Consider the following 27,832-nt stretch of genomic DNA (forward strand, 5'->3'; position numbering starts at 1 on the left):
TGCATGAACTTTATTTGGATGCAAATACAGGGGTGTCTTCTATTAAGGCTGTTTCATACAAAAAGCATGGTAATTTTATTGACTAAAATAAACAAAGTGTTTAGTAAGGTGTGTTGTTAAGGTATTCCACAAAGTGAAAAAGCACGTTGTTATATAAAAGTTAACCAAGCATACGAGGTCTGGCTTAAAGGCCACACACGATGATGTTTGTAGGGTTTGTAATTTTGCTAAAAATAAATAATCGTCAGCTGTTAACTCATGCCTTGCACGGGACAGTCCTTCATTCACAAAATCCGTCTCAAATGAGTGTCCTGTGCTCGGCCGGACTCTTTGGCACAGAAATGTGAGTGACGTGCTCGCATACTGTCGGTCACATGACCACAGGGAGCGGAAGAGAGTTGAAGCAAACAGCAGCAGAGCAGCTCGAGCCCGGCTGGTGATGCACAGCTGTGTGCTGTAAGAGCTGCCAACATTTAACAGTACACTAAAAACAAACATTTATTCTATGGTTAAGCCGTATAATTTTGTTGTTTAAAAATTTCGAAGCGGTTATCTTCATGGAGGAGACAGAGCAACAGGACTCAACAGGTAAGATCGCTGTTGTTTCGACATTTTAAACTTTTAAAGTCAAGCTTTGTCTTAGCTGGTGCTGGAGGACTATGTGTCCTTTTACGTTAAGGAATATCTTTTTTCATTCAAGCACGCTTTTATGTGTTCCTTTCAGGAGTTTAAGTTAGTTTAAGGCTCCCTGTTGTTGTCTGGCTGTGTCTTCCGCTGAGATGTCAAAACAGGTCATCATTATTGCCGTTGTTTTGTTTCAACGGGTGACCGTGTTTATTGAAGACTCGTCGGAATACATTTGTGGTTGTCGTAGTTACAAAAGATGTTGCAAACTTAAATTGTCCTAAAAATTCCTGTGAACCTGACAAATTCATTTTTTATAATTGAAATTTCAGAAATACACAATGGGTGTATCTTTCAGTGAAAAACTGAAAAAAAAAGCGTTGTGACACTTTAGAAACCGTTGTAACCTTGACAACTACAGACGTAGCTAAAAGTCATCAGCTAACACGGTAACTGGTCAAACTAAAACACCTTTACTGTATTACTGCTCAGTCATCCTCTGTCAGGCCGAGATTACAGTAATTATCTTTAAGCGTTTGCCCCAAACGGCTCTGTCAGCGATATTTTTCTATTATGACATCGTGTTTCTTCCTGGATGACAAAGTGGAATTTTCCTCCGTTAACTCCCAAAAGTCATAACTCTAACACACTTTCGTTAGTAGAGAAATGGGTGACATGCGGTCACAGAGAGGTTTATTTTGTTTATCAATGACAGAAACTGGTGATACAGTAAAATAGCCAATCAGCATCAGAATAAGAAACTGTTGGGTGTTGTTATGCTTGAACCTCTGCAGCTAAGTAGGTGTCAAATACAGCAATACTTAACACACTAAAACATATCACATTTTTGCTGTAAAAGTTAGCATTGAGTGGCATACATGTATGTAAAAGAAGCTGGATGAGATTTTAATTAGCCTATAAATTAACATGGCCACTTGTAAGATAGGTAAGATGATGTCTCCGTGTTGGCATGGTGGGTGGTGGGAGCCGGCATGGAGGGGGGGTGGCTCTGGGACGCTGGAGATCACTGTTCAACCCTCTGGAGGTGTCGTGGGACTAACTGGACGAAACACTGACAAAGGAGGGTTCCCACTTGACAACCCCTGTGAAGAGCGGGTTTCTTACTACCCATCAGTCTGCAGGGTTGACTTGTGGAGGCAGATAGTAATGGATTAGGGATTTCTTCACTGAGCGCTGATCCTCTTTATAGGACACAAGTATCTTGCGTTTCATTCAAAAAGCATTCGTAGGACAGTATCAGCAAAGACTTAAAATGTTCATTTCCATCCAAACATGGTTTCAAAATCAACACAAACCAAATGTGCTCATAGAAGCTTTAAAAACAAGACATGTAATGGTTCACACTCCACCCACTCTTCACTCCAGAGTAAGTACATTCATGCTCAAAGATTTTGATGTTTTAGGATGCTTTTCAAGTCATTTCTTCATATTGACAGTTGATTGTTGTGGCTTTTGACTAAACCTGACAGTTAAATATTTAGCACTTTTTTCTTGTTTGTATTTTCTAAGCTGAACTCCTGAAATTTCCTGATATGGCAATTAAAAATAGATGCATGTCACGAACAGCATAAGAAGCATATTCTGAACCTTTTCATGAATAGTTGCCACAAATTTTAACTGAGTTTAATGGGCTTGTCTGACATCAAACTCTGATCTCTTATTCTGTAAACCAACTTCACACTATACTGGTTAATCACACTTTAAGGGTGTGAAGTTTGTTTGCAGAATGTGGCCAACATCGGCAGTTCAAGCACAGCTGACCTTTGATCCTCTTTGCTGATTAATGTGGCTCCTAGGGATGGGTATCGTTTGGATTTTTTCTGTTACTGGTGCTAAATTGATACATTTTATGCTGTGCTAATGCCAAAACAGTTCCTAAACAGTGCCTGAATCAATACTTTTGAGAGGAAAAAGTATTTTCAACATCAGTGGGAGACTAAAAGCCAAAAGTTCCATAATTTATTCATTTGGGGTGGTTTCAAAATGAAGTATCGATATCTGTGTTGTAATCTGGTCCAGAGGATATCGGATCTGTTGGTACCTGTACCATGTTGATACCAGGTTTTGATACTCGTCCTTAGTAACACTTTACTTCTGGACAACTCTATCTCTGTTTTCTAGAAAATAGTGCTAAATTGCACTGTTCCTGTGAGATGCTATCAGTGCAGTCAGTTCACTGTTGTTTATATCAGGTTGTAGCACTACGGCAGCCAGGCAGAGGCCACTGAGAAAAGCTACTAGTATGGGTGACTTCATTACAGTTTAGATGGAGCATTTGAACAGGGCTGCCAGCCTGAAATGATAAAAAATGTTTAGAATTAATTCAACGTCTCCTGACTCTGGTGCCAACTACTAAGGGATCCAAATGTAACTTTTTAGCCGGCTAATTGGAGACATCCTTCATGCAAGGTACTTTTATTGTGAAAGGTTCATCTTATATGAAGTGTTCATCATCCAATTAAGTGAGCTTTAGCTGAGCTCCAATTAGTGGTAATTTTCAATAACACTGGTGTAAGACTATTTAGAGCCACTCTTTTGACCATGAGTCACAACCGCATACTATTCTTTATATCATCTTGGAACTGACCGAGACATTAGTTTGAACACAGCAGGTAGACCAGGTGTTGGAGTCATTAGTCCTCTTACTGCACTCTGCTCCAGTCAGTCGTTTCAGCACATAGCCTGTTACTGTAAACACTGGCACGCTCTGACACAACGAGGTGGGTCAGAGCAGTATAAGCAAGACACGGGGATTCAGACTACATTGTTTCTGTCAGAAACAACTTATTCTACTTTTACCCTCCTCCAAGGCGAGGAGATGGAGCAAATTAACCTGACACTGTACAGAAACAGATTTGGTGAGTGGCTGATTTCCAGCCCTGGTGTGAATACTACCATCTGTGATTGCCTTTTTTCTCCACTTGATGATTTTGTCATGACTGCAGACACTGAACCATGTTGGTTTGGTACAAATACAATTACCTTTACACTGATATTAATAATAGATTTGTAAACATTACTCTGTAAATAATTTGACAGTTCCAATCTTATTTGTAGTCATAATACCAAAATGATACATTTCTATCTTCCTAAGTGTGAAGACTGCTGAATTCATTCACTTTTATTTTTATTGTTTTCATAGCATTATGTCCTTGGGTACCCACTGATATAATGAAGTGCTTTCAGTCAATTGAAAATATCTTAAGCTGTTATTTTCCTTATGATATAATGCAGACTATTATGATAAAAATTGTAATTGAATCATCTGACTGAAGTCTCTGGCTTCATAGCACCACAGTGTGGCCCTTGTGTATGGGTTTTTCTTGATCTAAAGGAGCCTGCCCACTAAATAAAGCACATGAAGGCAGCAGACGCTTTTATGTATTATGATAAATCCACCAGTTTGTAAGCTGCTCTCATGCATGATTGAGTCTTCAGTTTTTGGAACGGTCCTGTGTGTGGGTTTGGTGAAGCAGGGGTCTATTAATAATTGTGTAATTCTGTACTACAAGTGATTTCAGTACTTAAGGATGAACATTTACTCAGCCATATGAGAAACATCTTAATTTAACTCGGACTTTGTTAGACAGAAAATCAATTTTAAAACATGCTTTACAGGGGAGCAGGTGGCCAAGTGGTTAAAGGCACTCCCCATGTACGTGGGCGGCCCGGGTTCGAATCCGGCCTGAGGCCCCCCACTGCATGTCCCTCCCCCACTCTTGACCCTGTTTCTGATTCTATCCACTGTCCTCCTCTATCTAATAAATGCCCAAAAATAGATCTTTAAAAAAAAAACATGCTTTACATCCTTACCAATTTTGGCTCCAGTTGGGAAACATCCATCGAAACAGGCCTTTAAGTTCATACTACCTCCTCACCACAAATAACCCTGAACATATTTATCAGTATATCACACTTAGTGTGAAAGAAGTTTCCTGAAGCCTGTGAGTTGAAGTTTTGGACTCCTCACCTGTGGGTGGCCTCTCTCTGTGGACTAAAAAAACAGATCTTAGATTTGATAAGAAGTTGTTGAAAGATTTCCAGTTACAGTTAGGATTTTGACTGACAGACTTGTAGCTCCAAAAGTCGCTTATTCAGTCCTTCACAGGCGTCCGTGAACCAGAAGGGCTAGATATTTTTATGGATTTACTCAGCTAGTGTCAAATCTGGCGGCACGGCTGATGGCCTGCACCCACTTTTGTTTGTCCGATAGCTATCTGCCGAGACGATAGACACACTCCTCTGATCAGAGATAGGTGCTCAGTCTCCTGTCCATTGTCTGCATGAAATGTGAAGTGGTTGGATTCTTTTGGCTGTTTTTCATTCTTCTCACCACGGCACGCAACCCCTGTCACATCTAGGACGCCTCGCCTTCCTCATTTACAGCAAAGTTAATTAAACTCTGTCACTCTGGGGACATTTTGTTGAAGACAGGAACTTATTTTCAGACTGTGAAATTCTCACAGATTAACAGCAGTTGTTTGACTGTTGGAGGAACTGATCCTGATGAATGTGGGTTTGGTTTATTGCAGAGAACCATATGTGGTATAAATGGTGCATGTCTATCAAGTGGTCAAGTTTAGTTTAAATTTGCAACAGTAAACAAAAATCTTGCTTGCATGTCCTCAGCCACCTGTATCCTAACTATGGTTACAGGCCGGATGGTGAAAGCCAAATGAGCCATGTAATTGTGTGACATCATAGCAGCAAAAACTCAATGAAGACGGAGGATGCAATACAGTAAACAAAGCCAAACAAAGGAGGGTATCCTGCATTTTGTTTTCTTTTGTATTGGTATGTGGCTGTTATCATAAGATGACAACAAGCTTTTTTTTCAACCAGCCAAAGGACTGCATTGTGTCTTGCTCGGCCCTTCAGGGTCAGATGGCTATACCTGGTACACCCCCCCCACACACACACACACAGCAGAAGGTGGCAGGACAATACAGATTGGTTATCTTTGCTCCTTTCCTAGCTTTTAGAAACTGTAGTTGTGCATGTTTAGCTGGCTAAATGGATAAAGTCAGATGCAAATTTAGGAGTTTGTTAATAGATTGGTAATATTTTTAATCAGTTCAGGCCCACATTCCCTGTCAAACAAGTATTCTAAACTGCAGCGCAGCCACCCACCACTAGTAGTCACTGTAACTGTGTTAAATGTCTGCTAGCCACATTATGCACTTTAATCTGATGAGAAAAAAATGCTAACTGCTAGCTCTAGCAGCCTCTATAGGAACTGCACAGTTTAGCACTATTTTGATCAAGGAAATGGGGTTAAAGTTGTCCACAGACTGTGTCAAGTTAAAGTCACATATAACCAAAGCCCGGATGTCTGATACAGCTTGAAATACAGGTATTGTTATTAGCTAGTACATGTGTTTATGTGCTGATCTGATACTTTTTCTCTGAGTTGCTTGGAGTGTTCTTTTGTCTTCATGGTGTAATGGTAGCCCAGAATACTGATTAACTGGTGACTGGACTTTTCAGACAGAGGTGTCTTGATACTACACACCCATACCATTGGGCTGCCCCATCAACGTTTTCTATGCCTAGTCCATATTCGATCATTTCTTGCTGCTAGCTTGAATGCTAACCACCGTAATGTTCTCCCTGTGTGAGGGACTGTCAACCAGTGGCAGGCTAGTTGGAATATAACACAATGGACAGAAAGAGAGCCTGTGATGTGACTCTTTTTGTTATGATTTAAATATTTAGCAGTAAAGCTCACAATAACCTGCAGGAAAACAAATTTAGGATCACAGAGAGGCTGTACATTACCATTCCATTTGTTGACCCACGTCCTGACTTCAGTGTAGCTGGAATAATTTGCTGGTCTTCCACAGCAGTCGGTCTAGAAAGTGTACACTGGTATCAGATAGGTACTCTGTATCTGTTGATACCCAGCGCTCTGATATTGGATCGGTATCGGGAAGGAAAAACTGGTATGGGAACATCTCTAGTGGAAAAGCCCCATTAAACAGGTTACAACTTCTTACATAAGGTGAGTCATGCAAGTGACCATTTTAATTTGACTTTGCTTCAAAGCACTAGGCTAAAAATGAAACAGAGCCATAAAAAGAGATGAGTTATTCAAGGAGAAATAAACACATTGTACTGGCAGCACCTATTTCTTTGTTTTCATTGGATGAGTGCATGACAAGCTTTAGCTATCCGTTACTTTCCTGAGTAATGCCATTCAGTTGAAGTTTATTCTTGTTTACGTTACTGCTGACTAATACTTAACGTAAGAGGTTTTACTTCTCATTTCCATCAGACAACTCTGCAAAGCTGATGGTTTGCTCTGCTGACTTATTGGGTCTCATGAGTTTGGATTCATCCTGACTCAGCTTTTTTTTTTTTTTTTTTTTTTTTCTTTTTGACCTTGCACGTGTTTGTCTTTTGCTACCAAGTAATCCTCAGTCTCATATCAGTGTGGAATGAAGAGCAGTGAAAAAAATCATCTGAAATCACAATTCTTTCTAAAGCCACATAACCACGATGGATGCTATTTAAGTTATTTCTTGAATGTAAACTGAACAAAATGAGTGACCCCATTCTTCTTTGTTCCTCTAAAGCAGTCAGGTCAAGCACGCTAAAGGCATGTGACAAGTGTTAAGCCTGATAAGCCAACTTTGTGATGTGTTGTTTTTCTACAAAGTGGTTAGTCTTTCATTATGTTACCAGCTTTGATTTGAGATAAATTGTTGCCAATCTCAGACAAATCTGTGACTTTATACAATGATTTCTTTGTGTTGAGATTTTCTTAGGCCTTCATTTTTTGTCTCTTTTTGTGATTGGTGCAGCTTGTGGTTCTCAGAAACTATTAGGGATGCACCAGTAAAAGCAGTAAAGCAAGAGGTCAACAACAAAAGACTCTCAAGAAAGATGCTTTCTGCCTGGTATTTATGTCTGTTATGTAAACACCTTCATTTTTTTTCATCCATAGCATCCCAAAACATTGCAGTTTAGCCTCTGGTTCTCAGTTCAACAGCAGAATGTAAGTAAGGTACAGTATGTAGTGGCTGCACTCACTTCTGTGGAATGGACCCAAAGAGAAAGTCATTTCAATAAAGGGGAATAAAGTTCACTGAAACGACAACAGCATGGTGAAGATTTTTAACAAGCAAAAAGTCAAGCATTGTCATGTCTGTCATCAAGAAGAGAAGAGAGCAATATTTAAACATGCTGTTTTTTTTAATGGAGGTCATTCAGGGTATATGAACATTAACTGGCTTTAATAACAACACGCTGATTTATGGCTCAAGTTAAATGTTGGATTTACAATGCATTTAGCAGGAATTTTACGCAGATGTACTGTATGTTTGCAAAGTCAAGAATAATGGTCATTAAAAACTGGCATGTCATTAGGGCAAATAAAGCTCTTTCTTTTTACCACAGGGAGTATTTTATCTGTATAGCCTGTTGATACGTGATTGGTCAGTACATCTCTACTGTGCTACAAATGAAAACTAGAACATGTAATATGCTGAAAATCTCATTCCCTGTGCAGAGATTCTACATCTTTATTTAGAATCTGTAAATGGAGATTAGGGGATACACTGATACTATGGTTTTTCAGACACAGTTCAAGAATTACATTTTAGTACTTATTCATACCAAGTACAAATATGACTACTTAATAATACCATGACAGTGTTTAGAATTATTTTGAATAGGGATGCAGCATTTTATTGGGATGATAAAATTTTATTCCCAGATTAGGGCTGAACGATTAGGGAAATTAATCTGATTGTGATTGTTTTACCCAATATTGCGATTGTGATTTAATATGCGATTATTTCTTAAGTTCCTCACCTCATGTATTTTCCAACAAAAACAAGCAATAATTCATTCTATACTATAATCAACACAATATTAGATTAAACTAGGGCTGGGGATGTTTGGAAAAATTATCTCATTGTGATGATTTTGACTCATTTTGCAAATTGGATATGAGCTGTTGTATTAAAGGGAATGATATTGTTAATATAATTCTAATATTTAATAAGAAAAACATACAAAAATGAAGAAAATAAGTTTTTGTTGTACACTATTCCAAAAATATGCCACTGGAATGGTTGCATGATATGTAATGCACAATATCTCTGCAGCAAAAAAAAGTTTTAAACTGGTATTTTGACACAAATTTCAGGTTAAAGAAATATTGCACCTTCTGCAATTTGAAAACTGCAGCACGCCATACTGCGATTTAATCTCATTTGCAATTAACTGCCTAGCCCTATTCCAGATATTAGCTTGAAAAGTTAAATGTCGATATCGGCAGATATGAACATTTCTGCAGATATTTACTGCAGATATATCAGCCACATGTCTGCAGTATAAATCATATATCAGTCATAGATATCTGCATCAGTAGAACTTTGCCATCAGATACAGGGGGTTGCCTAGGGTGCCACTAAGGGGGCCCATGATGAGACCTGATGATTCTGAAAGAAGCCCAGAACATATAAAAACACCAGACTGTCGCCTCTACGCTCCTCTCTCAACTCAGCTTGACTCAGCCTCTCTTGAACTAAAACATTTTGTGGGTGTTTACTATAAAAAAGGTGCATATTATCCATCCATTCACTTTCTGTACCGCTTATCCCGTTGGAGGTAGCAGGGGACTGGAGCTTATCCCAGCTGTCATTGGGCAACACTCGAAAAGTCTCGACGGTAATTACTGATATGTTTCATGTAATGATGCAATTATTATAAACCACTGGGAATAACAAATACATGTTGATTAGGAAAGACCTGAATACCTTGAATGTAACCAGATTCATGGTTGTTTTAGTTTAAACTACTAAATACAGTCAAATACTGTTGTAGTTTTGTAATTTTTTCATGTTCATTCTCTGGTCAGAGGTGTTGAGATCAAGTTTTAATGTGTTTTGTTGGATCAATTGGCATTTCAGTCAGGAGAGACTTAATACAAGTTTAACCATTTATTTTACAAATTAAATGAAAGAGAAATGTGCAAAGTCTTTTGCAATTAGACTCCATTGTCATGACTTCATGTACTTGAATGGTCAGTGAGGCAAACGGCAGGAATAGGATACCCCCCTATGGAGTCTAGATACTGGTGGTGATGTTGATGATGGATGCAGGATGGGATGGACCAGGAACCAATGAGGTGGCTTGGAGGAGGAGACTGAGGTATGCAGGATGAGATGAGCAGAAGAACTGTGAGGATCTGGACTAGATGCTGATAAACCGAAAGGAGGTGGCTGGGTTGGAGGAGGGTTGCAGCTTCCATACTGAAACGACTGGGAAAGAGAGAATGACAAATTTGAATTATGACAGGTGCAGGATGGTTGGTCAAACAAGGTTGTGGCATATCTGAGAAGCTGAGTACTTTAGAGTGTAAACGCCCATAATCAGCTGACCACCAGAGCGGTAAGAGAGAAAGAATAGAAGACGGGAGTGATATGACCGATTAGTGACTAATGGATGAGTAGAAACTGTCTTCTTGCTTGAACTTTCACCAAGTTCCATATCTATTCTATCTAGTATTCCTTCTGTTGGTTTTATAGCTCACTGTTTTTCCATATAGTGTTATGTTCCTAATCTTGAGTACAGTTATAACTTTTCTGTCCTGTCCTTAGCTGTTTGTGTTAGAGGACATTGGCTCTCTGCAACATATCTCCCTACAGGTATAAACAAAATAACCTCGCCTAATCCTTTAGAGTCTTTTATCACACTTTTGTTTCAGTAGAAACTGGTGCTGTTTTCCTCTTCTACCTAAAAAATTATGCTGTATAAACTCTGTTTAACCTCACACATACCTGCTTAAATTCACTTTCTTACTGTTGTCAAACCCAGTCTAGCCAGACTGTAAGGCTTGTCAGCTGTTACTGAAGTGTCTCAGGAATCTGCCTCACTTCTACTACTGCTCATCATCCCCTGTCTGTAGTCAGTTTGCTATTTACTGCTGACATCAGTGTCATGCAGAACTGCAGACCCTTCTCCTTTTCACTTGGACTGGTTGAAATGAATTCTATAGAACTGAAAGATCACAGAACACCCTAACCAGGCCTGCAGGAGACAAGAAATTATGTTTAACACATAATCGTGAAAACGGTCTCTCTTTGACACAGATTATTTACAAAAAGAAAATGCTTTTCTTGGCACCAACCCTAATCTTAACATTTTCGTAGTAATAAAAAGAAACTCTCACTTCAATCCTTGAACACTTTCTTTAGGTTTGAAAGTGTAACACTGGAGTTAAAGGGGTTAAATCATATGCAGCAGCATGTGGGAGCCCATGTTCAAAGTTCCAGAGGACAGAGAAGTTAAACTACACAGTGCACACAAAGAGATGCTGATAAAGTTGAAGATGTGCTGCTGGCACCGCGCTGAATGTGGAACTTGTCGATGTCAAGGAGTTTGAGAAGGAGGGTGGACCCAAGTTTGGCAAGAAGTGACTAGACTAGGGCTCAGCACCTTGAAAATCTGCTCATTTCTTGTGATTAGTGCTTTCCCTCTGAGCCATGTTTTTACAGACACAAAAGTTGGACTGCACAATAGGGACTCTTGTTCTGTTCTGTAATTGTGCCTAATCGCCTAATTACATGAACACTTGATTCATCGTTCCAGTGGAATTTTTTAAGAGAAACAGCCTTGTGGCATAACTCCATTTATTTGTGGCTCATGTACTGAGGAACAATGTTTGCATGTTAATTTTCACTTAGAACAAGAAAAATGTAGCGCAGCTGAAGCCTGCATGATATGTGACCATACTTTGTGAGTTATAATCTGTTTTATATGGTAAAGATGTAAGATAAAAAGGAAAAAAAAATAACACAAGCTACAGTTCAAGTGGGACAGGGCAGTGTTCATTTTGGCTGCTACATTATATGGACAAAAGTATTTGCCGGTCTGACTGTTACAGCAACAGAGACTGTAAACATTGTATTCAAATACAGGTACTTTAATATGGAGTTGGCCACTGTTTTTTAGCTATAACAGCCTCAACTCTCCGCTCAGACAAATTCAATTGCAGGTCAAAGTGCTTTACAGGATTGTACAAAAGTGACTGACAAAAAGGTAAAAAGGTTAAAAGGTTTAAAGACTAATGTACACAAAAATAGTTCACTAAAATAATTAAAGAGATGAATGATAAAAAGAGAAAGAAATAAAAGACAAAGCAGTAAAGGGAAGAATTTATAAAATAAGAAACATTAAAATTAGCATTTAAACAATAAAAAAATAATAATAAAACAATGATAAAAGATTTAACATTCCAAATGATTCAAAGCATATAAACCTGGACATAAAAACATAGATGATCATAACTAGAGTTAAATAAAAGCCTAAAAACCCTCAAATTAACATTTAAAATGTTCTAAGCTAAATAGAATATAATACAACAGTGATTGTGATAACCTGTATAGTCATAAAAGTGATTAAGTACTACATAAAAGCCAGACTAAATAAAAGAGTTTTCAGCTTTGTTTAAAAATGTCGATATTCTCAGCTCCTCTCAGATCCTCTGGCAGGCTGTTCCACCATCTTGGAGCGTAAAAGCTGAAAGAAGATTCACCATACTTTTTAGTTCTGCTCTGTGGAACAGCCAAAAGAGAAGTACCAGAGGATCTGAGGGTCCGTACAGGTTCATAGACTAAAACCATTTCTGAAAGGTAGTCCGGGACGAGGCCATGTAGTGCTTTATGAACTAATTTAAAAAATTTTGGAATGCTTTCTCCAAGATTTTGGAGTGTTTCTGAGGGAATTTGTGCCCATTCATTCAGTAGAGTATTTATGAGGTCAGGCACTGAAGTAGGACAAGAAGGCCTGGCTCAAAATCTCCATTCCAGTTCATCCAAAGGTGTTTGATGAGGTTGAAGTCAGGTCTCTGTGCAGGCCAGTCAAGACCTTTCACACCAAACTCATCAAATCATATCTTTATAATCCTTGCTTTGGGCTTTGTGAGGTACAGTCATGTTGGAAAAGAAATGGCCTTCCCTAAACTGTTGCCACAAAGTTGGAAGCATAGCATTGTCCAGAATGTCTTGGCATGCTGAAGCATTCTGTCACTCCACAGAACAGGTTTCCACTGCTCCACAGTCCAGTGTTGGTGTGCTTTACACCTCTTTATCCAACAACTGGCATTGTTGGATTGGATGGAGTGGTGTGACCTGGTGATGTAAGGTTCGCATGCAGCTGCTCAACCGTGGAAACCTATTCCATGAAGCTCCTGACGCACATTTTTTTGTGTGCTAACATTAATGTCAGTGGAAGTTCAGGACTCTTCAGCTATGGAATTAGCAGAACAATGGCAAATTTTACGCAGCATACACCTTAGCAGTCGTTACCCCTGCTCTGTGATTTTACTTGGTCTTCTGCTTTGTGGCAGTCCACTTTCTGACTGTGGAATATCCAGATGGGATGAAATTTTATAAACCGTCTTACTGCAGAAGTGCCGTCCATCACAGTAGTACACTTGAAGTTACTAAGCTCCTCAGAACGACCTACTTTTTGCTGCAAATGGAGACTGCATGAATAGATGCTTGATTTTTTTAAACTGTGGCAATGAGTCTGATTGAAACACCTGAATTATGTCATTAACAGATGTGGCCAAATACCTTTATCCATATGGTGTATTTTAATTTATTCTTAGTCTTTAGATTAAAATGTTCTTTAGGTTTTAGTCATTTTCAATCTTTATAGTTTTATTTTAGTTTTAGTCAAAAACTAAAAAAATGTTATCAACAAAAAATCCTTACATTTTAGTCTTTACTTTATGTCAAAACGTTTATTTTCTTTAAGCTAATCTCATTAGCCACATATAAAATTAATATTATAAACACTCAAGCGTCTATTTGAGGAAAACTAACCCTACCTTTCATCAGAGTTGTTGTATTATCAAATACATATTATAGGAGGCACAGGCCAAAAGGCCTACGTCAGATGCCTAAAAGGCCAAAAGGCCTACGTCAGAGTCAGCGGATGCTGAGGCGTATAGTGCGCAGAGGTCGCCGACTTTCTGCAGAGTCAATCACTACAGACCTCCAAACTTCATGTGGCCTTCAGATTAGCTCAAGAACAGTGATGAGAGCTTCAAGGAATGGGTTTCCATGGCCAAGCAGCTGCACCCAAGCCATACATCACCAAGTACAATACAAAGCGCCGGATGCAGTGGTGTAAAGCACGCCGTCATTGGACTCTAGAGCGGTGGAGACGCGTTCTCTGAAGTGACAAATTGTGCTTCTCCATCTGGCAATCTGATGGACGAGTCTGGGTTTGGCAGGTGCCAGGAGAACGGTACTTGTCTGGCTGCATTGTGCCAAGTGTAAAGTTTGGTGGAGGGGGGTTTATGGTGTGGGGTTGTTTTTCAGGAGCTGGGCTTGGCCCCTTAGTTCCAGTGAAAGGAACTCTGAATGCTTCAGCATACCAAGAGATTTTGGACAATTCCATGCTCCCCACTTTGTGGGAACAGTTTGGGGATGGCCCCTTCCTGTTCCAACATGACTGTGCACCAGTGCACAAAGCAAGGTCCATAAAGACATGGATGAGAGAGTTTGGTGTGGATGAACTTGACTGGCCTGCACAGAGTCCTGACCTCAACCCAACAGAACACCTTTGGGATTAATTGCAGCAGAGACTGAGAGCCAGGCCTTCTCGTCCAACATCAGTCTGTTATGAAGACGAGTTTCTTTACATTTAGCAGGATCCTACAACTCGACTGTCTGTGCAGTCTTTATCAATCTGTTTCATACTCTTTTCTTCTCTATAGCATGTTCTACTCCACTCTTATGTTGACACTGAATATGTCCAGTTACATTTTCACTGATGTACTGTATGGGTCAACACTTGTGGTTTCTGTTGCAGCCATCTTGGATGTATCTTAAACACTTTTCAGTTCTGCAGCATCCTTTTAATGTTTTGATTTCACATCTTTCCGAGACTGTAGTACTGTAACACAAAGGAGTATAACAAACTTTTTTAACAATCACTGAATATGTTAAAGTTATTTGATGATTTCTTTAGGTCCACTGTCTGCTCAGCTTGTGCATAAGCTGTCTTTGAGTTGAATCCCTGATCAAATATTCATTAAGGTTGTTCATCTTGCTGACTGTTTTATTAAAATTCTTCATGTTTTTCTTTTCTTTCTGATCGAGGAGGCCTGATCTACTCAGTGACTCGATATGGCTCCACAGATGGAAACGAAGAGCAGGGAGAGCACCTACAGAGTAACAGTCTTAGCAACAGCCATGGCAACCATCAGTTCTCCTCATCAATGTCAGGTCGATGGGTCGGTGTTGAACAGGAAGAGGAGGACATTCGCAGGAAGTTGAAGTACTTTTTTATGAGCCCCTGTGATAAATATCATGCCAAAGGTCGCAAGCCGTATAAGCTGATCCTGCAGCTATTAAAGATTATTATTGTCACCGCTCAGGTACATCACATTGTCTTTTTATCTCTCTTGCTAATTTTTTCGTTTTGTAAATAAGTATGCAAGGTCTTAGTTCAGCCTACAGTGATCATTTACTAACTGATACTGCAAACATCATATAAATGTTAGTAGTAGTTAAAAGTTTACTCAGAGAATCAGAGGATGGGGCGATCTTTTCATGAAATACTTGTTCCACTGCAGTTTTAGTTCTTCAATTCTAGTTGTATCATCTAAGGAAAGAAAAAAACTGCCAGGAAATGAAGAAAAGATAGATTACAAAGATGCTCTTAAAGCTCCATAATCACCAGTCTTAGGTTGCATTAAAGATCAGTTCAAAGCTATACGAAATATTATTTCTGTATTTTTATGCAAAATACAGAAAAATGACATTGTTATAAATGACAATTCTAATTGGAAAATTAGGCTTCATCAATTAATGCAATACTGTGTGATGGTAATATATATAAACTTTTCTCTTCTTCTTAGCTTATGTCTGCCGTATGTATAAATAAATAGATAATCCTGACTTACATAAGTTCAGTACTTTATTATGATTTTGGTTACAATTTGGGGGTGTCACTCACAGCTTTGTTCTTACTACCACCCAGATAAATTTCCCACACAGGTGTATTCAGACATGCGGGAGCTGTCAGTAATTTATGAGCTGCAAAAACAGACAAAACATTTTTGATTAAGACATAAATTGTAGACAAGTTATTAAACACAACACCTGTAGTAGAATTGATGTATTTCTTTTCACACTATCAGGGTTTCTCTCTGGCTTATCACAATCTCTCCCTCTTTTTTCCTTCACCCGGACATCACCGTCCTCTTACCTGCAGCTGGTGCTGTTTGGCCTCAGTAATCAGGTGGTGGTGACTTTCAAGGAGGAGAACACAATGACCTTCAAGCATCTCTTCCTCAAAGACTATGATGAGTCTTTAGATGATTCCTTTGCAGTTTATACACAGAGTGATGTCTATGAACACATCTATTACGCCATAGAGCAGGTAAGTGGTAATGGCTAATAATTCATAGATACATTTGATTTGTGGGTTGAATACATTTTAAATGGTTTAAACTTAAATATGGATGGTCCAGAACCAGTACCAACCAGTGCCCCCTTGACAAAGATTTGGATAACCATGACCTGGATAAATGAGAACCTACACAGACACTGAAACAAGTATCCTCAAAGATAAGATAAAAGAGTTATGACATGTATGATGTACGATACCACATAATATGATGGGATCCAATGCGAATGGATACAATGAGATTCAATATGATGCTGTACAATGCATAAAAATGTATCCACAAACTTGGTTAACTTCCCGGTCAGGGCCTTTCTGAGTTTGCATGTTCTCCCTGTGCATGTGTAGGTTCTCTCCAGGTACAGGCTTCCTCCCACCACCAAAGATATGCTCGTTAGGTCCACTGATCACTTTAAATTGGCCATAGGTGTTAGTTCAAGAGTGCCTGGTTGTCTGTCTCTATATGTCAGCTCTATGATTGACTGACAACTCTCGCCCAATGACAGCTGGGGTAGGCTCCAGCCCCCGCAACCCTCAGTGGGATACGCTGAAAATAGATGGATTAAAGGGCTATTTGGGGATTTTTGAAGTTGGGTCGTATGAGGTACTTGGCTATAGCAGTGGCATTAGCCTCCAGTGATTTCTGTGAAAGTTGCTTCTTGTGGTTATTATGAGCTCAGAGAGATCCGGGGCATAATGGCTGTAGATGGCAACGTTTCATCTGCTTAGTTTAACGAGTTTAAGGTAAAAATGGTCCAGTAAAATATGTTGGCTCACCTGTACACTGTGTCGAAAATGTACAAAGCACTTCATTTCTCCCCAAAACACCCTCTGTGTCAGGCACTAATTTATTATGCAGCTCTCAGGATTTTGTCTCCTTCAGCTTAAACAAAGATAATATGAATGATTTTGACTCAAGTGATGATGATGATGTGCCATTTACTGTTGATACAAGAGGATATTTGTATGAACCAGGGTACACCGAAGAAGAGCTTATACAGATGGAGAGTTGGTGGGTTAAAAGAGAGAGCAGAGAAATTTCATTTGAAAGTTTTAAGCAGACTCAAAAAATCATACTAATCTGCATCAGGGCAGGGGGGCAGCTGCTAGTTTGTGTTCAGATCAGTCTTGTACTGAACTCAGAATTCAATAGGTCTGATTCATTCTGTTTTTTGCTCCATCCACTCTGTTTTTCATGTTTTACTGAGTTTTTACTTTTCTTCACACTTTTTTCTCCCAGTATCTGGCCTTACCAGAGATCACAGTGGGACGTTATGCATATGTCTACGATGTTGGTGTGAATGGCAGTGCGCTCTCTCTCTGCCAACAGTACTACAAGAAGGGGAGCATTGACCCTGCTAATGACACCTTCATCATAGATCCCCACATCATCACAGGTACACTAACTTCTCTGAAAACATGAGGGAGTTAATGCTGGGTTGATTTTTTTCCTTGACCTAACAGTGCTAGGAGCTTTATATCCTTGCATCATGTTATGTTTATTATTGTTATGTTTATTATTATTATTATTTTTCATCTTTGCATTATATCATACTTTGGATATTTTAGGTGAACTTACTCTTTTATTAAAAACAGAGCCATTTATGAATCTTGTTGTTAACTGATAAGTTTGCGTTAAAGAATAGAATAACAGGTAGAAGCTTTACAGCCTGATAATGAATTATAGTTTATTAAGCAAACTCGTATCAAAATGAAATGAAATTTTTTTTAGAATGTTTGTGGGTGAAAAATGGATAGAAAAGTCAATAAAAATGATGGTTGCTGAGTAATATTTGTCATTTGTGCAAGAATTTTAAAACTTGAACAGAATATGTGTGTATGTTAATGTAGTAAATCATGATTTAAGGCAGAGGCTGTTGTGTACCCTCAGAGTTTCTTACTTCCTCAAAATTTGCTCAAATTGAACTCAAAACTTCTTGATTTGAGGAAGTGAGAGCAAGTGGAAACAACGGCATTTTAAAATCTGTCCTCTCCTCATATTTCAAGTGTAGCAGTGCTTCTGTGTGAAGTTCTGCTTCTAGTAATGATCATTTTGTGCTTCTTTTGTTGTGTGTCGTGATGAACACCACATAGAGAGAAAAAACAGCATACTGCTTACTTCTGGAGTTATGAAATTCTTTCTTCCTTTTTCAACACCATGTGATTGTTTCCCAAACATATAATCTGTTTTTTACTCACTATGATGGTCTGTCTTTACTGTTTGCAGACTGTATCGGCGTAAACCCGCTCTCCATGCCTCCAGGTGGCCTCACTAACAGCTACAAGAACTTTACACTCAAGTTCCACAAGTAAGGCTTCATTTCTGGCATGGCTTCTACTTCACCTCATTTTGCTTCTCTCACTGACCCTTATCTCTCAATATCTGATCATGACATTCAACAAGTCACTTATCTCTGCTGCACACACGCAAGCATCTATACAACGTCGCTGCACAAAAGCACACACACTAGTATGCAAACTTTGTAGTCCTGCTTCGTCTGTGTTTCTCAGATTTGCAGTCATAGTGACATCATGAGAAGTGTGCCTCTGCGTAACATTATCCCTCTGTTTCTCTTTTATCTTTGTGTTATTTTATCTTACTTCAAGGCTCATTAACGTGACCATCGACTTCCAGCTGAAGGCAATCAATATACAAACCATCATCAACAATGAAATCCCAGACTGCTACACTTTCTACATAAAGGTGAGATACACAAAAAAGGACATTCACCAAGGTAATGGACAATCTTAAAGACATAAATAATCATGATAAGCAGTTGTTGGTCCTTGTCCACTGTTAAAAATTGTGACATCAGCTGACTAGTTGGACAAAATAAGAACAAAAAAGATCAGAAGTTTGTGGGTTTTTTAACATTCTCAGGGAGTTTTCATAGTAAGTAGTTAAGCTGTTTGACAACATGATATTTGGTAGTTATTGTGAATGTTTGCTTGTTTGAAAGTAGTCATAATTTACCCAAAACCTTATTTGCAAAAAATAAATAAATAAGAAACAGCCATTTTATTTACACATAAACAGCATTTGCACTAGATCAGAACATACTAACAAATGGCAGGTATAAACAAATGACAGCAACTGTTCATATTTAACACTATTAGAGTGGCACAGCACTGATTTAGTGTTATGATTGTTTAAAAAAGGCCATTGTGTTGACTTAAAGCACATAATAATCACTGCTGAGGTGATTTTACTGACTGAGCAACAGCTCCACATTATGGTGTTTCCAAATAACCCTCTATAAAACAGTGACAACAGCAGCAGAATAAATAAGTTTCTGCAGCAGCCTCTTAGATTTTAACAAGATAAACACCTTACTTCAAAACAAAGCCCAGCACAGGTGCTAACTGTAGTTCCTGAGGTTAAAATGCTCCTAAAAAAACTCAAGTTTCTGCTCCAGTTGTAGCTCCTGTGTAGGTCTTCATTGCAAAGTAACCCCATCTTTTCATTTAAAGTTTCAGTGATATAAATTCTCTAGTTTGTCCTCATCTGTTTCAATCAGTTGAAAAAAGCTAGCTGCCTAATTTGATTAACTTTTTAAATCAAATCAATTTTTTCAATTTCATTGTTGTTTGACAACATTCTCTTGTTGGATGATGTTACCCAGGCCCTTTGAATTTTTTTGAAGGCACATTAACCACAAAGCTAAGAGTAAACCATTATCCTGCCTAACAACAGCAGAGATGAAAAATTCTGATAGGGAGAAAAGTGGTACTCCTTTATTTACTCCTTTACATGGTGGACATACAAAACATCTAAATGCTTTTTAAGGTTTTTCTCAGTCTTTTTCTCAAGATTTCAGCCTATCAGTATCATTTTCCTGGATAACAAAGCTTGTTTTCCCAAGATAATTAGGAAATTCCCAAAAGAAAATGCCAAATCTCTAATATTGTCTTGGAAAAAATAAGGTAAAATAAAACATTTGCATACTTGTCCTTCTGTCATGATGTGCTTTTCAAAACATATTTCTTTTGTTCCATCTCTTATGTTTTATTTATGGTCCAAATGGTGACATATTTCATTGAATACATTTAAGTGGTTGAACATTTTTAAGAATTTGGGTCACGGTTGCTCCTAAGGAGCTGAAATTAGGTTTGCATGATAATAAAATAAATGTATCACACTCTATGGATGGTTCATAAAAGGGTCTTTTGGTAGTGATAAATGTTTATTGGCATGTTTTATTGGGACTTTATAACTGAAAACAATTCAAATTGATGCTTATCTTTAACAGTAATGCATCATTGTGTTTCCATGTTGGTCCCAAGGGAGGCTCACCGTTTTTTACCATACATGTATGGGATGCTCCAAGGATAAAGGTTGGGAACCACTGGTCTAGAGGGCCCTGATGTTCCCTAATTCTGTATATGTACTGTCTCTCAACATAATTGGTTTATTTTGTTTTTAGAGTATTTTGGTGAGGGCTCATGACTTTCAAATCAAACTTTTAAATATTTGGTTTTAAAAACATTTTTAACCACCTTTAAAAGAAAAACAGGGTTATCGCAGTGTAGTGTAAGCTTCTCTTTAGTCCTTTATATTACTAGAAAGGAAGCCTGACCCCAATTTACAAACATTTTTATAGATATTGTGTGGTATTGCTCAATTAAACAATTTCAACAGTTTTAAATGATACGCATGTTGCCCATCTCTGCAGATAGTCCTGGACAACAAGGCTCATAGTGGAAAAGTGAAGATCCGGTTGGAAAACAAGGCTTTCATAAAGGAGTGTAAAGACCCAAGCATCTCAGGACATGGTGAGACACTGGATCAGTGAGTGGATGCATTAATGGGAGACCAGCACGCATTGGAGCAGGAGAGAATATGTTCAGTTAACAGCAATGAACATACAGGAAGTTTCAACATGTTTCTGTTCTCTTTCTTTAAACCCTCAGCTGAGAGCTACACACGAGTAGCGTTCGATGTAGCGGTGGCTTTGGTTTGCCTGCTGTCATTACTGCTGTGTGGACGCTCTATAATGCGTGGCATCCTCCTGCAACAGGTACAAAGTCAAATAGAGATAGTTAAAAACCACAGCAATATTATCTTTCATATTCAGAAAACATGAGTTGCCGGTCAAGATAGAAGAATTTGTGCTTATGTTTATTCACAACAATTCCTCTCTGTCTGCCACTGTTATTTAGGAGTTTGTGCAATTCTTTAAAGACACTCTGGATCGTAAAGTGTGCTGGTCAGACCGAATGGAGTTCATAAACGGCTGGTACATCCTCCTTATTGTCAGTGACGTCCTCACTATCACTGGCAGTGTCATCAAAATTGGCATTGAGACTAAGGTGGGTGTGGCCATCATAAGGTGTTTTTCTTTGCATGTAGAGAGCTCTTGTTGAATTGTGAATCACTCTCACAGCACAGGGATCATTTTACTGTGTCTTCATACTGAAATTAAGCTGCCTACGTGTCTTTCTTGCCTTCTGACAGAACATGTCCTCATATGATGTTTGTGGCATCCTGTTGGGAAGCTCCACACTCCTGGTGTGGGTTGGAGTCATTCGCTACCTCACATTCTTCCAGAAATATAATGTAAGTCAATAGTTTGCATCACCTTATAATTTTTCAAGTATCTGTTGATTTAAAAATTGTCAAAGCTGAGAGAATGCCTTTATGCATTCATGTTTTTAGTGATTTAATTTTGTCCTCTCCCCATCACTGTCTAATGTGTCTGTGCCTCCTATAGATCCTTATCATAACACTTCGAGCAGCGTTCCCCAATGTGATCCGGTTCTGCTGTTGTGTGGCCGTTATCTATCTTGGTTACTGCTTCTGTGGCTGGATCGTCCTAGGACCGTATCATGTCAAGGTGAGCAAACTTAATCTGTTGTAGACAGGGATATGGACATTTGGGGAGGTCAACCAGAGCAGTCAAATTGTAGCGAGAGACCTGAATGATGAGCTGATAGTTCTTATAATCAATTAATCAAACTGTATTTATATTACACTTTCAAAACATAACATTGTAGCACAAAGGGAAACATGATTGTGCCCCACCCTGCAATCCACAATGTTGGTAAAATACTTAATAACTAAAGACACTTAAAGAACAGGAACTTATGTACATAATCTGATAAAGCTATCTGGAGATTTCTAATGAATAAAAACTGGAGGTTAGGTTAAAGTGAAGATTAAAATATCATCAAATGAAATAAAAATAAATTAAAATGAAATAAATTTGAATGGAAAAGGTGCTGAAATAAAAATAAAAATACTACAAGTTAACTTTTGAAATATCCTTAAATAAGAAAATAAAACACTGACTTGGTAAAATAGAATAAAATAAGAGGATAAAATACTTAAAGATAATAAAGCACAGTGACATTGCGTACATAGTTACTGATTCTCAGAGTTTAAGTTTGATACTTTTTTGTTATGAAAGACAGTGTCACATCTTTAAGCAATAGAATAAAGGAAGTTTTATTAAAGGGTTATACATTTTTACCTTTTAGCTTTTCTTCTTGCCTACACATGCAATTTAGCTGCCTTGTTCTCTTTAAACCGTACTTATGATTGCTTTTTAAAGATTCACATTTGCATTTTAATGATTAGTTATTTGATCTTTAAACTAAGAAAAAAAACAGAAAGAAGACATTTTTATAAAGCCATACAATAGCGGTCCTTCTTTACAGTAAACAACATTTTGATATCAGTTAAGCCCTGTCTAGGAAAACTTCCTGCTGTGAGGGACAAGTGTGAGTGAGCTAGTCAGGAGATTTTCTTGATCTTTTCACGGATGCATGTGTGAAAAGAGCTTTAATAATATCAGAAAAACTTTATTCTGTTCCTGCTGTGCAAGTGCCAGCAATCAGTTTAGTGAAACACTAAACTAGATTAAGAAATACATTTCAAACATTGCAAGCTACACTCTGTAAACCCGGCAACACTTCTATTAATTTCCACCTTTTACTAGAAAGTCTATAAAGTCATAACTCTTTTGTTGCACATTTGTTTTTAAAGATGTTCTGTACTAAAAAAAAACTTGGAGAAGTATTTTATATGTTGCTTCATGACAGCTAGTTTGATAAAAGTAAATACACATTTGTAATAGATACAAATAGATATACATCTGTCCTTTTAGCATGAAATTATGCCATTTTAGCCATTTTGTTGAATCTGAGAAGATTGTTCCCCTCCCAGAGGTAAACTCCATATGAGGCAGACCACAGACGGTCATAGAACAAGACCAGGTAAAAACCTAGTATATGGCACTAGTATATGAACTGTTTAATTTAAAATAAAATAAAAACTACAGCAGGTTTCATGAACATTTCTAATTCTCCTCCGACAGGTGTGCAAGGGTCTTTATATGTGTAAAATTAAGCTGAATTTTTACTTAAGTGTTCATATTGTTTTTTATATCTGTTAATTATCTACAAACAGCACATTTATCATATTCCCTGCCAATAAAGACATGCTTAACATTTAAGTAGTGTTCTCTTAACAACGCAAATGTGGAGATTTTTGCATTTATTTGTTCCCCATGAACATATAGTATTAAGGGAATATTTACCAAATATTTTTTTAACATAGCGCACACCCCTGGCTCATGCAGGCAACACACACACACACACACACACACAGCTGGAGCACACACACAGTTCTGGTCCTCCGTGGTCAGAGAGGAGCTTTAAGAGGAGAAAGTTCTGCTGTTTAACAGATAGAAGTCTGAGGTCTACACTACCAACATATTAGCGTGCGTTTCAGTGTAGGTGTGTGCGTTAGTGTCACGTTTGTGCGTCAGTCAGTCAGTCAGTCAGTCAGTCAGTATACGGACATAGCCACATGTAGGGCTGACCTTAGCGGTCAGCCAAAAAGCTTTGATCTCTTTTGAATCTGGTCTTTTTTACACTTCCAACCCACAAAAAAAGTGACTGAGAGAAACTTAAACCCCAGAAAACTGAACTTACTCAAAGCTGTTGTTCTCTTCTGGTAGAAATTGCTGCAGACTCAGCAAAACTTCATAGATGTATTGTACAGTGCTATATTACTTAGCGTTTTTTTCTTTTACAAACTAGGAGAGGTTTGACCGAGCTTCCTGTCTCTTCTCCCTCAGTTCCGCTCTCTGTCCATGGTGTCAGAGAGTCTGTTCTCCCTCATAAACGGAGACGACATGTATGTGACGTTCTCAGAGATGCAGGAGAGCAGCACTCTGGTGTGGCTGTTCAGTCAGGTGTACCTGTACACCTTCATCTCCCTCTTCATCTACATGGTGCTGTCGCTGTTCATCGCTCTCATCACGGGAGCCTATGAGACCATCAAGGTAGGAAACAGCTGTCAAAATAATGTGTGCGCTAAATAATACATCATAATGTACAATGTCATGTATTTTTTAAATTCCAACAGCACCAAACCCAAGAACCCATCCACATCACAGACCTGCATGCCTTCATAGCAGAGTGCACAGACACTCCAAATTCTGGAAAATTTAGAGTCCTGGAGACCTCGCCGTGCTCCTTCTTCTGCTGCTGTGACAGGTGAGAAGGAGAAGAGAGGTATAATTGAAGTATTACATCTTATTATTTCCAAACATATCTTATTATAACATTAGTGTGGCTGTGGTCTCACAGAATTTAGCAGCACAGGCAAGGAGATAAAAAAAAACAGTATGTGAGCACCTGGTCATTTCAAATAATGAAACTATTTGTATCAGTATAGAGAAATGGTGTTTTAAAAGGCAATCATTGACTTCGTAAGACTAGGACCAGAAGAAGCACAGTAAGCAGAAAGGTGACCTAGTTTTTAAGTCATATACAAGAAAACAGCAGTGTTCCCATGAGCTTATATTTATGAGGTATGATGTAGGTTATAGTTTGTCCTCACTTTTTCTGTCTTCTGATAGAATAAAAGCAAAAATATCCCAGTATTACAGGTGCATCTCAAAAAAAAAATATCATGTAAAAGTTAAATATTTTTTGTCACTCTTTTCTGAAAGTGAAACCCATATATCATATAGACTTGTTACACAGAGTGAAATTTTTCAGGCCTTTATTTCTTGAAATGTTGATGATTATGACTTACAGGACCCCAGGGAGACCAGCTGTGCTCCATGGTACTGCTAATGGGGATCCAAATTAAATAAACAAATAAACAGATAAGAAAACCCAAAATTCAGTGTCTCGAAAAATTAGAATATTACAGAAGATCAATTAAAAAAAGGATATTTTACACAGAAATGTCAGGCTTCTGAAAAGTATGTTGATTTCTATGCATTCAATACTCAGTTGGACCTCCTTTTGCATGAATTACTGCATCAATACAGCGTGGTATGGACACGATCAGCCTGTGGCACTGCTCAGGTGTAATGGAAGCCCAGGTTGCTTTGGTAGCGGCCTTCAGGTCATCTGCTTTGTTGGGTCTGGTGTCTCTCATCTTCCTCTTGACAATATCCCATAGATTCTCTATGGGGTTCAGGTCAGGCCAGTTTGCTGGCCAATCAAGCACAGTAACACCATGGTCATTGAACCAGCTTTTGGTACCTTTGGCAGTGTGGATGGGTGCCAAGTCCTGCTGGAAAATGAAGTCAGCATCTCCATGAAGCTTGTCAGCAGAAGGTCCCAGACTCCTCCAGACTCTGGGACCTAGAAGAGTGGACACTGAATTTTGGGTGTTCTTATCTGTAAGCCATAATCATCAACATTTCAAGAAATTAAAGCTTGAAATATTTCACTCTATGTGTAACAAGTCTAATATATTGGTTTTACTTTCAGAAAAGAGTGACAAAAAATATTAAACTTTTTCACATTATTCTAATTTTTTGAGATGCACCTGTATATATTTCTGTCCATGAAAACAAAGATAAACCGGATATGAAAAACATTTGTTTCTCCAACGTGCCTGATTTATTTACATTTAAAAAATATATATCTGTATCCATCTCAGTTGTTAGGTAGGTTTCACAAAATCCCACCAGTGTGTGACTCTAAATAAGAATTTATGTAAGTGATACAAAATTATTTAAACTAATCATTAATTCTAACATCTGGTTCTTTTTACCAGAACAACAACATATGAAGACAACCTGCTGGTGAACTGAAGATGACCTCAGTGACCTCAGACGCCTCACTGTCGTCCCCTGCTGACCACGGGGATTCACTGCACACTTGTGACGCTCAGTGTCTCTGAGCAAACATGCTGTATCTGGGTCAGACTTCATCTGAAGGAGGAGACTCCATCAGTTTGAGCAGCAGCCTGCAGAAGGAACGTGTAACAGCAGTCACCGTTATTTTTCCTCCATGAAGAAGAAAACTGAAAGCTGATGCAGGACTGGACCTTTAGGTCTTTATGATTTAGACTCTGCAACATCATGAACGCACAGACATTTCTCTGTTTCTTGTTTTTAAGAACAAAACAGTATTTCTTTTGTATGTATTAATTGATGCACATTATTGGAACAGGAGTTATTTGCCGACATAGGAGTAGAGTCATGGTATACTGCAGTAGTTTGTATATGGTGCTGACTGTTTTTTTGGTTTTTCCTCTTAATAGTATTTCAAAGTTGTGACCTCGTTGAGACAGTGCTTTTTGATCAAGGCATTTAGAAAAAAAAACACACTGAAATTTTTTTTTCTGTTTATCTTCTATTCTGAGCACAATTATTTCTCAAAGAACCACTTAGCTGAAGACACTAGAATAATTTTAGTCTATAATGGAGAGTTTGATGACCGGGGAAAATCCAGGTAATCAATCTGATAGTAGTCTGCCTTTTTCTAAGACAGTCAGGAATCTGTTTCCCAGAAATATATGAGAAAACAGGACAACAAACAGACTGAGTGGAATTGATTTGTTGTCCCTACTATGAGCTGAACCCCAGTATAAAGTTTCAAACAGCTTCTCTTGCGGCCTTTTCCTGCACAACAGTGCCTTCACATGCAGACAGAACAGTTGTAGTTTTTATGGCGGGTCATTATATTTAACTAGTGAAGCACTAAACATTGCCCAAAGGGGAGCTTTTCCTGACTCTTGTTATGTTCCTTAAATGATGACAAAGCATGTCCAATAACAAAGACTTCCATCTATTTTTAAGAAGTTGGAAATGTTTTTTCTTTTTTTTTTTTTTAATGAAACACTGATTACCATTGTACAAACTTTATCTGGCTTGTTCAAGGAGTAAACTGTCTCAGATTTTCAGAACAAAGTTGAACCGGGTAAACAGGGTAAAAAGGCTGCGTAATGTTAGCCAAAACATGTTTGTAGCTCTGTAATCATGTCCTGTCACACTGAATCATAGTACTTTGTAGTCCGTTTGTTTTCTATATAATGATGTCTTGTCTAACCTTGAACTGGAACTGAACTTACTTTCAGTCTCTTGGCTCTGCCCATAAAGAACAGTGGCTAAGGATTCATAAAGTCTGGACTCCACATGCATATTTCTAGGAAAACTATTCCCATTAAGATGTAATAATGTCTGATCCAGGCTGGTTAACAGACTCTGGGATAAGAATATTTTTTTCTGTTACCTCATGTTCAATCTAACAGTGTCACATTTAAGCTAAACATGTTGACAGAGTTTGGATTTAAATGATAAAATTTTGCCAAATATATCCAAAGCCTTAAGATTAAATGATGTTATAGGCATGTTTATATATTTTAGTATTATTAATACTAAATGTACTTTTCCTACATTTTAATGTTTTTTATACAAATGATCTGCACTACTGTAAAAATGCAAGCATTAAAAGCATTGAGTTGTCCTTGAAGTCAACTTTATGGTGTGATATTAAAACATGA

General features: G+C 38.2%; 1 protein-coding gene across 3 annotated transcripts; it reads left to right on the top strand.

The window, feature by feature from the left end:
• The first annotated feature begins 393 nt into the window (after positions 1–393).
• Positions 394–27,832, top strand: mcoln1a (mucolipin TRP cation channel 1a). Of its 3 annotated transcripts, none has more exons than XM_041785334.1 (14): positions 394–588; positions 14,763–15,046; positions 15,886–16,053; positions 17,318–17,474; positions 18,305–18,386; positions 18,685–18,781; positions 20,751–20,850; positions 20,989–21,095; positions 21,238–21,387; positions 21,533–21,634; positions 21,789–21,911; positions 24,159–24,365; positions 24,449–24,579; positions 26,102–27,832. In XM_041785334.1, exons 1-14 carry the CDS (start codon positions 558–560, stop codon positions 26,136–26,138), a joined length of 1,776 nt encoding a protein of 591 aa, XP_041641268.1. In that variant the 5' UTR covers positions 394–557; the 3' UTR covers positions 26,139–27,832. The 3 variants fall into 3 exon arrangements, with proteins under 3 accessions (XP_041641268.1, XP_041641269.1, XP_041641270.1); XM_041785335.1 differs by having other exon boundaries at positions 14,769–15,046; XM_041785336.1 differs by having other exon boundaries at positions 14,772–15,046.

Source organism: Cheilinus undulatus, linkage group 4, assembly GCF_018320785.1.
Source record: "Cheilinus undulatus linkage group 4, ASM1832078v1, whole genome shotgun sequence".
Taxonomy (NCBI): Eukaryota; Metazoa; Chordata; class Actinopteri; order Labriformes; family Labridae; genus Cheilinus; species Cheilinus undulatus.

Excerpts from the sequence above, each read along its gene's own strand:
- mcoln1a (XM_041785334.1), top strand. The coding sequence starts at position 558 with ATGGAGGAGACAGAGCAACAGGACTCAACAG. Across the intron at positions 15,047-15,885 it reads TTATTATTGTCACCGCTCAG|CTGGTGCTGTTTGGCCTCAG; the intron begins GTACATCACATT and ends TCTTACCTGCAG. Across the intron at positions 18,387-18,684 it reads TTTACACTCAAGTTCCACAA|GCTCATTAACGTGACCATCG; the intron begins GTAAGGCTTCAT and ends TCTTACTTCAAG.